We start from the raw sequence: 16,156 nt of genomic DNA, 5'->3' as shown, positions 1-16,156 counted from the left end.
TTCCTCTCGGTTTCCTTGGCTTCCTTTAAGACTTAGCTCAAATTCCAACTCCTACAGGATCCCTTTCTTAAACTATGGTGGCACAGTGATTCTGGAAAGAATCAAAAAGAGATTAAAAGGTTTTGACTCAGAAATCTTACTATCAGATATGTATTCCAAAGAGGTCAAAGACACAAATAAAGTTCCACATACACCACAATATTCACAGCAACATTTTTTTGTGGTAACAAGGAACTGGAAGCAAAGATGCCTATCAGTTGAGTAATGAGAAAACAAATTAAGATACATGAATGTAACAACAATGAACATTATGAATTCAGAAAAGCAGGGAAAGATTTACTTGAAATGACTCAGAGTGAAGGAAGCAGAAGCAGAAAAATAAAATATACAATAGCTATTAGGCTGTAAATAGAAAAAAAAATAAAACAAATTGAATGCTACGTAGACAAGTTGACCAAGCATGGCTCTGGCACAGTTGTGAAAACAGACCTCCCTTCTTTGCAAAGATGGGAGATGGCACAATAGATATGGAATGCTGCACACATCTTCAAACTGATGGGTTGGTTTTACTAAACTGCTATTTCTCTTTTTGATTTTTTTTGTTACAAGGGCTGTCTTCCTGGGAGAGCACAGAGAGGCAGATACAGAATAATAATAACAATAATAATAGCAGGTAACATTTATAGAGCCCTTTTTATGTGCCAGGCATTTTACGATCATTATCTCATTTAAGCCTCACAGCAACCCTAGGAGGTAGGTATTGTTATTATGCCCATTTTAAAGATGAGGAAACTAAGGCAAACAGAGGTTAAGTAATTTGCCTAAAGCAAGGCTGAATTTGAACTCAGGTCTTCCTGACTCCAGGTCTAGAGCTCTGTTCACTGTGCCGCCTTGATGAAATGAAGGCAATGTCAAAAATAAAAAATATCCATAAAAAGATAAGAGAGATCCCGAATAAAGTGCCAACAAGTTCTGATGGGGTTTTTGCTCACTGAAGAGGAGGGAGATTCAAGGCTTCATCGAAGAGTTGGCACTTGAAATGGACTTTAAAAGATGAGTAGAATTCAAAAGAAATGGGGGCGGCAGTACATTTCAACCATAAGAAGTTCCATAATGGAAGACTGGAGGAAATACAGGATGTATTTGGGGGACAAAGAGTGGTTCAGTTTGACTGAAGAGCAGAGGGCAGTAATATGAGATAGGGCTGGAAAAGGAGGGTGGTACCAGATTGTGGAGCACCTCAAATGACCCATACAAGAAGGATCTGGTAAGAAAGTGGGGGTGGATCCCCAACATATTTTTATATGGTACAGTCTAACAAAATACAGGTGACCCCACATACTTTCAAAGGAAATACCCAGCAGAAGAAATTGATCTTTAATCTTCAGTCAAAAGGGCCACAGAAGGTGTGGGGGCTGAGAAGTGATATGAAACGTTCTATGACTAAGGTGAAGGTAAATCATCTAGTGGAGAGGCCAGAAAACCTGTTTGTTCAGAGTCTATTTCAGTAGTCCAATAGTTTTAGGATTATTCTTCCCTTCACATCTCTGTCTGGATTTTCAATTCCCCTACCTTATTAACCCCAAATGAACCAACTGCAATGTTGGTTTCTGTGAGGTGGCAACTGTCTGCTAAGCACTGCAAAGAAAGCGCCAACATCACATAAGCCAAACAGCTGCCAGAGCGTTAAAAAAGTAAGTCTAAGTTCTGAAATGAAAATAGAGGCAAAGGGCTGCATATTCCATTACCAAACCCTGGAGCTAACCACTCCCAAATTCCTGAACATTTTAAGAAAGTTAAAACTATAGTAGAGATCCCGAGGGCTCACCACTGAAACTGACAGATTAAAAAAAGAAAGAAAAGAAACTTCACATAAAACTTATTCATTCGAGTGTTCAACGGCAAGACTTATACAAGGGCAAAGAAGTATTTATTTCTTGATCCAACACTCTGCTAAACCCCACCCCTTGCCCTTTTCAAAACAATTTGGGTTTACTTCAAAAGGAACCTTTTTTGGGGTGGGATGTTTTAAAGAGACAGAATGGTTTCAAACACCTTTCTCTTTAAAGGCCTTGACAGGATAGCTTACTTAAATACCTCTGACTTTTCACTGCCTCTCTACCCCTCGCGGAGGCTGGATAGAAAGTGACCACAACTGAAAGCACTTCGGAGCATTATCAATCCAGACCACTATTCCAGCGGGCCATGATTCAAGGCACAGTTTTTTCTAAGTTTCTGGACAGAGCGGCCCGAGGCTGAATTTTATCCTGAGCTATGACTGGCATTGGAAAATGAGGAAAAGCAAGTCTTGGGTGAGAAGTCGCAGTAGCAGTCCTGAAGTTAAGAGTGGTTAGCAGTAATCCATGGTTTTGACTCTGGGAAATCAGAACTTCAATTTTCCAGCATTGAAGAGCTGGAGTTTGCTGAAGAAGGTTTTGCATGTTCCTCAGAAAACACTCCCAGCCTCAGGCACCTGTGGAGCAGCTATACAGAGGCCAGAGAGCTAAATCCACCCCTCAACATTCAGCCAGAGCCTCTCCTAGTAGGCGCCTGACCCTGGGCCCAGCCCCCAAGCAAATGTAAGATACTCACAGGGACCCAGGCTGACAGCTCTCGCCTGTAGGGCAACAACCGGTCTCCTTTCACCGGCATCTTGAATTCCCGGGGGAAGGAACGAGGTAATCCTCGTTCCCCCTGCCACCCCAGCTCCTCTCTTAACAGGGTGTCACAGCTTAATATCCTGCACCACCAAACGATGTGCTCTCAAGCCCGTGAGCTCCAACCCTCTAAAAAACTGAGATTTCCAAGTACGCGGGGATCCACCCCAGGTCCCTCCTCCCACAACAGCGTTAACCCCACTGAACCCACAAGGCAACTAACTCCGAGACATTCCTGCGGCCGAGCCCTAAATTCCCGGGTAACATTCTAATGAGCTGCAACCATCAGCCAGAGAGGGGAGAACGGTGACTAATGAATCACATGGTTCATCAGGTGTGAGTAAAGTAGGATTCTGTTCCTGTCCATTGGGTAACACATATTTCCGGTAAGGAGGGACGGGCTCGGGAGAGAAAGAGTCGTGAGAGTGAGGATAAAATGAATGCCGATCCTTCCCTTTCTCCCCCTTTCGGAGTTTTTTTGGTTCGGTCCTAGGGGGAAAACTCAGAGCTAAGCTATCTCATTTAGAAGGGCTAGTGCAAACCAGGAGATAAGCTGGGAGACTGGCCTGCTCCCAAGTCAGGTTACTGTCCTGGCTTTAAGCTGGAAGGGGTTAAGCCAAAGTCCAAGACACAGAGAAGCAAGAAAGTAAATTTGCAAAGTCTACCCAGAAAAAGATGCAGCCAATCTTCAGGGAGTAAAGTAATTGAAAATGGAAAAAGAAATAAAAATTATTTATTATCACCAAATGGCTATTTCACTCTAAAAGACTTGGGATCATGTCTTTATCTTCTCAAAGAAATCAGTCTTATTCCATACTCCAAAACATACCATTTGCTTTTCAAAACTGTGTAGCAGTAACTGATATTATATGAAAATAATTACATTTATATTTAAACTTTGAAGTTTACAAAGCAGAAAGTACCAAAATAGTAACTATAATTTCTCGTGCCTTCAGTAGGTTCTATCATGGAGTTTTGAAAACTATCATCATTCTCTCTTTTCTACCAACACAAATTCCCAGGAAAAAAAAAGTATATCATCCTTCAGAAATGTAACCTGAAAGGCTATAGTAGGTCACTGAGGAGTTAGCAGGGTGCTTTGCACTCACTGGGTGTTTAATAAATGTTTGTTGAATGAAAGGATGGTTCTTACACTTATTTTGCATTTGATAACATCTTCAACCAATCAAAGTGGCCTTAATCATCACTGTGACATCATTACAATGAGTCTTGTTAAGAGAACTCCTTGTCAGGTTCTAACAACCAATTAATTATGACTAACCCTTATTCTAGGTGTAACATGTTGAGTTACTATCTAAAATAATAACTGTGTAGAAAAAGAAGTGTCTGGTCCACCTTGCTTTCTCTCCCTCCACCCTCTAATTGGAAGCCAAAAATTCAGCCTAGCCTCTCAAGGAAAAGGTAAAAGTACAATTTACTTCATCTGACAAGATACAGATGTTGGGCTTCCTCTGAGGAGTTGCTTTACTTCCTACTCAATCCAAACATGTTGGCAGATCAGGAGGAAAAACAAGTCTGACAAACTCCTCTTCTAGAGTGTTACTCTTCTGGTCTCCTTTTAAGTAATAGGGTCCACACCCAAGAATAAAATTTACTGTAATGAATGTCTTTCAAAGTAGCTTGGGCCTTCTTAATTTAGAAATTTTGGTTGTAATTTCTGATGTGCCATGTCACTCTACCAAAGCATTTGAGCAAATCACAGCTGTAGTGGATAGAATTCATACCATAGAATTTAAAAGGAAAGTAGGACTGCAGAATATTGTCACCCTTTCTACAGAGCATCTCTCTCTCTCCATCCTTCCTTGCAGCACACAAATATTTGTGTATTAAATTTCTTAGAGAATCACCTTTTCATTATACATTACATTACAATACACAGAACATAATATTTAGAACTAGAAAGAACCATGGAGATTAATCCACCCATGTTATTTTACGGATGAGGAAACCGATACCCAGTGACGTAAACTATCTTGTTTAGGATCAAACAAGTAAGTAGCAAAGCTCCAGATTTGAACTCAGATTCTCTGCCTCCAAATCCAATATTCCTTCTACTATACAAGAAATCATTCTGTAAAGGAAACATCAATGATCCTGACTTTTTAAAGGAACTTCTTTTTCATTACATTTTGGTCAGCCAGTCAATAAACATTCAATTCCTACTATGTGCCAGGTACTGTGTTAAGTGCTAGGGATACAAAGAAAGGTAAAAGACAGTTCCTGCTCTCAAGGAACTAGCAATCTAATTGGGGAGAGAATACAAAAATAACTATGTACAAACAAGCTATATGCACTTAAGGTCAGGGTTTATTATTTTTTGTGTGTTTGTAAGCACTGAACGGAGAGTAAGGACTTGGGAGATTAGAAATGAAAGTTAATTAATTAGAAATGAAGTTGTGATAGGCAGAAACCCTTGAAAAACTTGCAATTTTGTCAGACGATGACATCAGTAATTCATATGTGATAATTCTAGACAGAGGATGAATTGTAGCTGACCTTTACACCTGGTATAAAGATTTACTAGTCAAATTAATAAATGTTAACTAGTCTAGCTTGAGGTCAAGAAATATGCCCTAAGAGAAAAAACTTGAAGAATCCTCAAGCACTTTAGGCATGCAACTACCAGACACACAAATCACTTCTCCTCTAGGTGCCTGTTTTATCCTTCATAAAATGAGATTGGCTTAGCTCAGCTCTAGTAGTCTGAATCTCTGATTCTGCAAGTTTCTATCAGAGGATATAGATTCTGCCTTTTTAAAAATAATTATTAGAAAGAACCTTGAGCTGCAAAGAGACTGTACTTCGAACTTTTCTGGATAAGATTATAGTGAGGGGATGTAGAAAATGCTTATTTTTTGTTTGGAAATGGAGGGTTTGTTTGTTTTTTTTTTAATGAGACTGTGATCTCATTATTGTAGGGATCTCCTAAAAGGGAAGAGAGGAGAGGGAAAGAGAGAGGGGGGAGAAGAGGGAGAAGGAAGGAAAGAAAGGGTGGGGGGAAGAGTAGCCTGGGGCACTGATATTAAATGACTTTCCCATAGTCACAAGACCAGCAAGAGTCAGAGGCAGCATTTGAACCCCAGTCTTTCCAAATCTCATGAGAGTAGCACTAGCCACCATGTCTTGGGCAGGTGGCTCTCTCAGCACTTTATGAAGACCAATTCTGGGAAACTGAGTCTGTGAAATTCTTTACATGAAATATTTGCCACATTAAGTAGAAAACCTTGAAAAATGATTACTGATTTATCTCACTTATTGAACCAGTAGATCAGAATCATTCACTCAAATATTAATATTAAAGTGAAAATGCCTTGCTGAAGTAAAACAAACTTTCTAGCAAGCGATCAGTGCCCTGGTACTTTTTATTTTGGTTTTTTTTTCCCCTCCAACTTTGATCTTTTGTATCTAAATAAAGCCCATAGCCCATTTTAAGCAATAAAACAAAATAAATTTGTTTCTTTCCTTTGTTCTCAGTGTGTGTGGAGGTGGGGAGGGGTGAGAGAGGAAGGCTCTGAGGTAGTTTGGGGGGGTCATCTACATAAAACACAAAAGGCCTCCAGGGAAACTAGAACTGTGCCTGGGAAGGAGTGACTGAATAAAAAGAATTCTCACACGACCCTGGGCCACAGATAAAATCAGCCCGCCCAGCAGAGATACTGTTCTCAGCCAGTCATATTTGCACAGGCCTACCTAAAGGAAATTTGGCTAAGCCCAAAAGAAATCAGTCTTCCAGTAAATTAGATTCTAAAATACGGCTTAGAGTACTAGGAAGCTTTGAGTTTAGCACGTTATCCTATGCACCAGCACTATGATACTAACACAGATAGGACAAAACTAATGTTATGAAGGCTACTAAAACATTTTGCAGAGCTGAACTTAACTTTCTATTTTTGCAACTTGTTGAACCTTCTAAATACAGACCAAGAGGCCTAATAATCTGAAATTTTGTATCTCAGACTCAAGTGACTGCAAGAGTTGTTAACACTGTCTAGTAATGAAATTTCCCACTGTGTCTAATGGATATATTACTAGTTTTCTACCTGAGAGGGTGCTATGAAAAGTAAACTATGTTCATACACAGCAGCTTCTAACCAACCACTTTCAGATGAATTTAGGAATATTATGAAGCAATGTGGTCAACTTCATTTAGTCAAGATAAAATAATCACATTCACTACTTCATTTATATTAATGAAAGAAAAAGACTGACCGTGTAAAATGGAGTTCTTATTCTTTTTTGTGTCATGAATCCCTTTGGCTGCCTCATAAATCCTTCAGAGTATAATGGTCTTAAATGCATACAATAAATTACATATGATTACAAAGGAAACCATCATATTGAAATATAATTACCCATCTGTATATATTGATATCTTCCTATAGAGACAAATATTGATATAGACATACTATATGTATAAATATAGATATTTATACATATAGATATAGATATTTAGATAGATAGATAGATAGATAGATAGATAGATAGATAGATAGATAGATAGATAGATAGAAAGAAAACAAGTTCACAGACCTCAGATTAAAAACTTCTGATGTAGAAAAGAGCCAACTGCTTCTAGATTAGCTGGTTTGGGTTTTTTTTAGATTAGCTGTTTTAACAGTTAAATAATAATACAGTTATTCCTTCTACATCATGACTTTCCCCATCATGGCTTCAATATTTCATGGGGTGGCATAAGAAATTAAATAGGAATTTTGGGGGAGTTTTGTGGAAGCTGCAGATGACACAGAAAAAGTTTAGAAACTCAGACATGCATAAAATATAGTATAGTGTATACTATAAAATATAATATAGTATTATATAACATCAACCCAAATTTTACAATAAGGTACTGTAAATACCCCATAAAAGAAAAAGAAAAAGAAAAATCCAGACTTCTTCTCAGATACAAAGGGAGGGCCAAAATCTTTTATGTGGATTTTCCAGATTTAGGAGGGTAGTTCACCCCTAAGCCCCTTGATGAGGAAATGATAACTGTAGTTCTCCTGAAGAGAATTTATTTGGGAGGCAGTGTGATATATCATTATGCCACTAGCTTTCATTAAGCCCTCATGTGCCTCTAGGTGAAAGGAGCTGGAAACAAAAGACAAAGATGAAACAGTCCCTGCTCTATTACTACTGAAGGTTAGCACCACTAACCACCATCCTAGTCACCAGGCTTGAAACCTCAGGGTTATCTATCCTCAACTCCTCACTTTCCCTCACTGCCTATATCCAATCTGCTGCCAAATCCTGTCCTTTCTATCCTCTAAACATTGCGTCTATAAGTGGCCCACTCTACAATCATACAGCCACCACCCTAGTTTAGACCCTTATTACCTCCTCTTGGACTACTACAACAGTTTTCTAAATGGTCTCCCTGCCTAATCTCTACCTACCACTCCAATCCATCCTCTTCTCAGGTGCCAATTATTTTCCTGAAGTGCATATCTGACCACCTCATCTCCCTCACTCAGATTCCAATGGATCAGTACTGTCTTCAGGATCAAAAGTAAATTCCTGTTTGGTTCATATTGGTCTGATCAGCCACAGTTGGGCACATTGTACCTTGACCACAATACAGTAATGTCATTTTCATCCTCCTTGAGAATGAAGGACAACAACCATATACATTTTAGGTGAAGACTCTGTGTGTGTGTGTGTGTGTGTGTGTGTGTACACAGAGAAGGAAAGAGAATACATATTATAGAATACTACAGAGGGAGACTAGATAGAAATGTAAGTTCCCCTTATGATGATGTATATACTTTCTTTATATTTATATTTTTTATATTATATATTATACATATTTTATATTATATAAAAATTATGTTATACATATAAATTATATTATATCTTATATTTATATGTATATGTGTATATGTAGTTTTATTGATATAATCTCCTATAGTGTATATGTACACTATATACACACACACATATAACACACATGTGTATACAGAATACAAAATAAATTCAAAGTAATTCAGAAGGGTTATTAGCTGTTGGGGAGATCAATAAAGGCTTCATGTGGAAGGCAGTATTTGAGCTGAGTCTTGAGGGATTCTAAGAGGTGGAAGTGAAGAGGTAATGAATTTCAGGCATGGTGGGGGGTGGTGTTGGTGGTGACTAATGCAAAGGCCCAGAGACGGGAGTATTGTGTGTAAGGAACCACAAGAAGGTCACTTTGGCAAGACTGTAGAGGACAGGAAGTGGGATAATATATAACAAGGCAGGAAAAGTACTTTGGGGCTGGGCCATGAAGGTCTTTAGAAGCCAAACAGGGAACTTCATATTTTATTCTAGAAGCAATAGGAAGCCAGTGAAATTTTAGTACAGGAATACCAAGGTCAGACCTGTGCTCCTGCTTCCTGCCCACCATGTAACACTTCAGCCATCCTCCCCATCTTCCTACCTACCAGAACCGTGGATTCTCCTCCTCTGGTAAGTGAGCTTTCCAGGCCTCCATCATACCATGCAAAGGTTTGTGTTGTCTTTTCTCATTAGAATGTAAACACCTTGAGGGACTATCTTGCTTGCTTATATTTGTATCCCCAGTGTTTAGCACTGTGCCTGGCACATAGTAAGCACTTAACAAATGCTCTACTATCTATCTATCTATCTATCTATCTATCTATCTATCTATCTATATTGGTCGAAACCTATAATTTCATTGGTATATAAAACTCTATGTAAGGAATCTCCCTTTATTGATGCCTATCTACAACTGCTCTGCAACTTTTAGTCTTAGAAAGTTGCTTGGGACACTAAGAGGTTAAATAAAATAAGCTCAGGGTCATACGGTAAGTATATGACAGGACACGTCTATCTATCTATTATAACATAGTCTGGTCTAGTCTTAAAATAAGACTTTTGGGGGTCAGCTAGGTGACACAGATAGAACACTGACCCTAGAGTCAGAAGGACCAGAGTTCAAATCCAGACTGAGAATCAGATACTTATTGTGTGACCCTGGGCAAATCACTTAACCCCGATTGCCCCCCCCCAAAAAAAGAGAATAAGACTTTTTGAGACATTGTATAATACTGTCAGGCTATGAACTAGACCTGCGGGGAACTTCCTCTACTAACGCAGGTTAGCAACCTCTCTGCAAATGATAGTCTTAAAGAGCTTCCTAAAGAACTAAGAGGTTAAGTGACTTGTCCAGGCTGATATGTATCAGAGGCAGGTCATAAACCCAAGTCTCTCTGGTTCTGAGGTCAGCTCTCTATGGCATAACTCTACATGTGATAATGATCTATTAATTGCCAGATTTAAAATCACATGGTAAACTTGTAGTACACTGAGCTGGCTCACTGTTATCTTAATCTCGGACAGGTGGGCAGTAAATTGTGTGTGGAACCACAAATTAGATTTGGTACCAGAAAAGGATACTTGGGAATACTGGATTCCAATGCTACTATGAAACCTGTTTTCTCTCCTCAGACAAATATTCCATTTCTTTGAGTAGTGTTCAATAATATAGTATTAACCAGTTGTAACAGATATTGGTAACATTTGCTCTGCCAGTACATTGAGCAGAGCCTTGGCAGCAAAGTAAGTGTGCATTAACCATGTAGTAACAATGCCTAGAAATATCAACATTGTATCCTCACCAACAGAGTAGAGGAAGTTGGGGGGGGGGCAAAAAAATAGGGAGAGAGGCAGCTAGGTGGCGCAGTGGATAGAGCACTGGCCTTGGAGTCAGTAAGACCTGAGTTCAAATGTGGCCTGTGACACTTGATATTTACTAGCTGTGTGACTACAGACAAGTCACTTAACCCTGATTGCTTCACCCCACCCACCCCCAAAAAACAGAGAGAGAAATTGTGATAAGGTAAAAAGAACATGAGCAGGAAAATGGAAATGATAGGAATCCAAGTTCTCATATTGGCTTTGCCATTAAGCTGTGTGAAACTAGGCAAGTCATTCAGCCTCTCTGAGACTGTTTCATTATCTGTAAGATGAGGGCGGTGAAGTGGAAGATCTCTAGAGTTACCCTCAGCATTCTGTGATTTTAAAGAATACTGGAATAGGAAAGAGAAGTGAGAAGTCAAGCGTGGAAGGTGGGGATTATGAAAGATGAAATTACTTTGCCTTCATCTATGATTTATACTATGATGTGAACTGCAATATTCCATGACTTTAAGCCATATAGAATCACTGGAAAAAGCAATATTAAAGAGATCAGCCTTTATTTCAGGGGAAAGTTTGAGATCATTGAGAGAATTGTGCAATTAATGAAAAGTAATCCAGCATACTCTCTTTGTGTTTAATTCTGGACCCAGTTCATTATCCTTTGTGTCTTTCCAAGATATATGTAATAACACACCAGCTATACAGGTTATGTTTCCAACTTCATATCTTACAAGGGATAACAGGTACTCCTCATCCACTCAGTTTTTCCAAACTCTTTTGAGTGACTATGGAACTAATTTAGAAGGTTGTACAATGTCATAGGGCTTGATGTGATGAGCACAATGGCATCCACGAACAGGAGCATGTGGAGGACCTCCCCACTTGTAGGGATTCCATCTCTGACCTGTGCTGTCCCCAGCACATTCTCTATGGCAATGGTATCTGGATAGGTTTGGTGAACACACCATCTCCCTGTTATATACCTCACATAATATCAACGATAAAAAATAATCTTTATATTGATGTGACTGTCCTTCCCTCAGGCTCAAAGCCTCATGCCATTTTCTACTTTTTCTGACTCACTCACACCATCCACATTCAAAAAATTGCCACGTCTTGTCACTACCACCTTGGAAATATTTTTATAGTCTTATCTTCTGCTTTTTAATTCTGCCATCACCACCTAATTGAAACCCTCCCAACATGAACTAAGCAAACATAATTAACTGGCCTTCCTACCTACAATCTCTCCCCTTTCTAATCCATCCTTCAAATCTCTACCAGAGTAAACTCTAATTTAAAAATCTGACCACATAGAGGCAGCTAGGTGGTGGAGTGGATAGAACACCAGCTCTGGAGTCAGGAGTACCTGACTTTTTTCAACCTCAGATACTTACTAGCTATGTGACCCTGGGCAAGTCACTTGACCCTGATTGACTCCAACCCCCCCCTACCCCAAATCTGACCACATAACTTCCTTGATAAAAAAAAATCTTCAGGGACTCTCTATTTACTACTAAGTAAAATACAAATGATTTAAACTGGGCATTTAAGACCTTTGCATTCTGGTTCCAATTTAATGTGAGACCTTACTTCATGTACTCTTTGCTTGGGCCATTCTATCGCCTTTAGGCTCAAACACAAATTTCTCTCATGCTTTTTAAAGCCCTTCACTACTAGATTCCAACCTAGGTTTCCAACCTATAAATTACTTCCTTTCATGCAATATCTAATACAGTCAAATTGTACTTCTTGCTATTCCACACACACAACACTCCATCTCCCATCTCCATGTCTTTATATAAGCTGTCTCTCTTGCCTAGAATGCACTCTTTCATCATTTCTGCCTCTCCCTTTCTAGGAAGGTCACATCCAAGTACTGCCTTCTACATTAGACCCTTCCTGATCCCCTTCCTAAGATGCTAATGCCCTCCTCCAAATAGTCTTATTCTAAGATTAGACCAGACTATGCTATACTATGTTTTATATGTCATATATGTATATATATATATGTATACACACACACACACACACACACACACACACACACACTGACTGTGTCACCCCTGACAAATGGTAAGGTTCTTGGGAGTAAGAACAATTTCATATGTTTTTGTATCCCTAACACATAGTAGTTCTTTAATACATACTTCTTTATAATTTATTTGACATAGAGAAACTCTTAATTAGTACACTCAGTATTAATTTTCTTGCCTGCAATATGAAATGGTTTTTCAAAGTCTTAAGAATGTCTCTATTTTAACAAGTGCTGGTTACTCACTAACATGCTAATCTAGAGCATTATTGTTCAAGTCATTTTCCTGTCATGTTTCATATGCTGTAGTTAAAAGATATGAATGTATGCTATATAGTGATTATTCACTACTCTCACCCCTTACTACTGAGAGAATAGATATCATGGTGGATAGATCACTGGACTTGAAAGCAGGAAGATATGGGTTTAAATTCTGCCTCAGACATTTACTAACTGTGACCCTGGACAAGTCACTTAGGAGAGGCAGCTTGACATAATGGATAGAGAATTTGCCTGGGAGCCGGGAAGATCTGGGTTCAAGTCTCTTCTCTGACATACAGTGAGCTATGTGATCCTTGGAAAATCATGTAACATCTTGGTGTTCTGGGAAACTCTCTAAGATTATAACTAATAGAGGATGTGCCAAACTGCATTGGTAGAGGGAGTCCCCTCACATGGGAAATTCCTATATTAACAAAATCACAAACATAGTGCTTGTCCCTATCCTATTTTTTCAAAGCTCCAAATCCTTCATTTTGATGTAACTGCAATATTTAGAACACTAATTTTCTTTTTTATTCAACAACTGTGCTTAATTTAGACACTAATGACATTAACCTGTAACATGGGGATATAATGTAGCCTATAGTGAAAACATTTCCTAACTACATATGCTACATATAAATACATATATGTGTATATGTAGACATAGATATAGATATGAGTTGTAAATAGTCCAAGGGTGGGAATTATGAATGCAGCTACAAATGGAATGAACAGTTTAGTTAATGAGCAACAAATGTCCAAAGTCCAAATACAAGGGGATCTCATTAATAGATTTATAGGATCTCAGAGCTGACCCTCTTCTGAAGTATGATTCCCCTCTATGGTATTCCCTCTAAGTGCATCATTCAGCCTTTTCCTAAAGACCTGTCAATAACGCGGAACACAGTGCCTCCCAAGGTAACCTATTTTGTGTTGTGACAGTTGTTAAAAAAAACTTTTTCCCCCCTTATGTTAAGTCAAGATTTGACCCCTGGCAATTTCCATTCCCTAATGCTAGTTTTCTCTCTACCACATCTCTCTCCACTTTCATACAGAAAAACTCTAATCCTACCACACATTCAACAGAAATGTAGTGGATGCTATGCTAACGTCCACTTGGGATACAAATCAATCAACAAGTATTTATTTAGTTTCCAGTATGAGTTAGGTGCTAGGTATACAAAGACAAAATGAAAAGCTTGCATTCTATAGTGGAGACAATCCATGCATAGTTAAGTATATGCAAAATAAATACATGGTAATTCTGTTGAGGAGGAGGCAGAATAAGGAAAGGCTTCATGGAGGAGATTGGGGTGTGAGCTGAGCTTTGAAGGAAACTAGGAATTAGAGGAGGCAGAAATAAGAAGGAAGTGTATTCTAATCATAGGGGACAATCTGCATAAAGCATGGAAATGGGAAATAGAATGTCATGTAAGAGAAACAGCAATAAAGCCAGTCTGGTTGGATTAAAGAGTGCATGAAGGAGGTTAATGTGCAGTGAGTTTGGAAAGATAGTCTGGAGCCACGATGTGATTTATCATTTGAATGATAAACTGAGGAGTTTGTATTTTATCTTAGACTTAGTAGTAGAAGATACTCAAGTCTACAGATTAGGGGACTAACATTATTAGACTTACACATCAGGAATATCATTTGGTTAGCTGTGTGGAGAAGGGACTAGAGGTGGGAGAGGTCAGAAGCAGGAAGACCATGTGAGGGTGGTAGGGAGTGGGAATTTGAAGAAGGGGAATGATGAGAGAGAGATTATGGGGTTAAAAACGAACAAGATCAGCAATTGTCTGGGAGTCAGGGAGAGAGAAGAATCAATGATGGCAGATCAATGGGATTCTATATTCAAAAGACTGGAAGAACTTAAACATTCCAAAGCTCCCTCTTTGAAACTCTTTAGGAAAAAAAAATCACTTTGAAAAACTTCCATTCATTCAATTCAATCAATCACCTCACACCTATGTGATGGGAGGACCTGCCAATGAGGGTCCATTCCTTGGAGCAGGCTCAGACGTGTGGAGCAAGGTCAATGTTTCCTGTCTGTTTTCAATCCAACACATGACAGCTTAGTAAATGACTGAGGGACTGATGTGCGGTGACAAGGAGTTTTCTGGTAGTCTTCAGAGACAGTGGGATTGAAAATGGAGCCAGAATTGAGTTCATGTTCAAAAGGTTCAAGACACCCCACTTTGAGTCCCCTCCCCACTTTTTTCTGATTTTTTCTTCCCTGTGAATGGGGGTAATACACAGATAAATATAACACAAGGTATTACAAGGAGAGAGAGAGAGAGAGAGAGAGAGAGAGAGAGAGAGAGAGAGAGAGAGAGAGAGAGAGAGAGAGAACAGTGGGAAAATCAGAAGAAGTAATAATGATAATAATATTTTTTAAAAATTAATTTATTTAGGGGCAGCTAGGTAGGGCAGTGGATACAGCACTGGCCCTGGAGTCGGGAGGACCTGAGTTTAAATCCAGCCTCAGACACTTAATACTTACTAGTTGTGTGACCCTGGGCAAGTCACTTAACCCCATTGCCTAGCCCCCGCCCCAAATTTAATTTATTTACTTTTAGTTTATAACAATTATTTCCATAAGGTTTTGAGTTTTAAGTTTTGTTCCCCTTCTCCCTCCCCAAGACAGCATGCAGTTTGATATAGACTCTATATATACATTCCTATTAAACATATTTTCACATTAGTCGTGTTATAAAGAAGAATTAAAACCAATAAAAACAACAACAAATAATAATAATAATAAGTATAGCTAACATTTATATAGCACCTACTGTTTAGGAGGTACTGTGCTAACCACTTTATGATTATTAACTCATTTGATCCTCACAACAACCCCGGGACATATGTGCTTTTATTATCCCCATTTTACAGATGAAGAAACTGAGGCAAAAAACAGTTATATGACTTGCCCCCTGGTCACATGGCTTTTAAGTGACTGAAGCCAGATTTGAACTCAGGTTTTCCTGACTCCAGGACCAGTGCTCTGTACCACCACTTAGCTCTCCATCTGTGTAATCTGAGTCTATAAGACATGTATCTATCCAATCCAACAAGCATTTATGAAGTACCTACTATGTGCCAGGCACAAGAGCTCTAAAGATAAAATGGCAAATAGTCCCTGCCCTTGAGGAGCTTATATTTAAATAACACAGCAGTATTTGATAAATGGTAAACCAGAGATAGACATGAGTGTAATGGGGCCCAGACAATGGAACTCCATCCTCAGAGAAAGCACAGTGAGCTTGCTTCCAGAAAGATAAGATCACATGCAATGGAAGGGGCCCTGCTCCACCACTCAGAGGATATGCAAGTGTTCTCACTTTACCATGTGAAGAAAGGGAGTCAGAATTGAGAATGCTTATAAAGGGCACTAACCAGGCCAGGAGTTTCATCTTTCCTGCCTGGCTGTGCTCAAATGAAGCAAGGACTTGCTGCAGGCCCTATGTGAGGAAACAGAAGCTTCAGGCCTTTATCTCCCCACCAGGATCTTGAGATAGTGAATAGAGCACGATGTGGCCCATGA

At 39.1% G+C, this 16,156-nt stretch overlaps 1 protein-coding gene across 3 annotated transcripts in view; it reads right to left on the bottom strand.

The window, feature by feature from the left end:
- Positions 1-16,156, bottom strand: part of TJP2 (tight junction protein 2) — a 120,800-nt gene that overhangs the window by 96,175 nt on the left and 8,469 nt on the right. The window contains exon 1 of one of the 3 annotated variants that reach the window (XM_078152810.1): positions 2,593-2,873. The exons of 1 other annotated variant lie outside the window; for it this stretch is intronic. In XM_078152810.1, the coding sequence (XP_078008936.1) occupies positions 2,593-2,652 (60 nt within the window). In that variant the 5' untranslated portion in view covers positions 2,653-2,873. Of the gene's footprint in view, positions 1-2,592; positions 2,874-16,156 lie in introns of those variants that run through there. One more of the 3 variants, XM_021001808.2, reaches the window with a different exon arrangement.

The sequence above is a fragment of the Phascolarctos cinereus genome, unplaced genomic scaffold (assembly GCF_003287225.1).
Source record: "Phascolarctos cinereus isolate Bilbo 61053 unplaced genomic scaffold, phaCin_HiC Scaffold_4;HRSCAF=312, whole genome shotgun sequence".
NCBI lineage: Eukaryota > Metazoa > Chordata > Mammalia > Diprotodontia > Phascolarctidae > Phascolarctos > Phascolarctos cinereus.
This window is presented reverse-complemented; position numbering and strand designations above follow the sequence as displayed.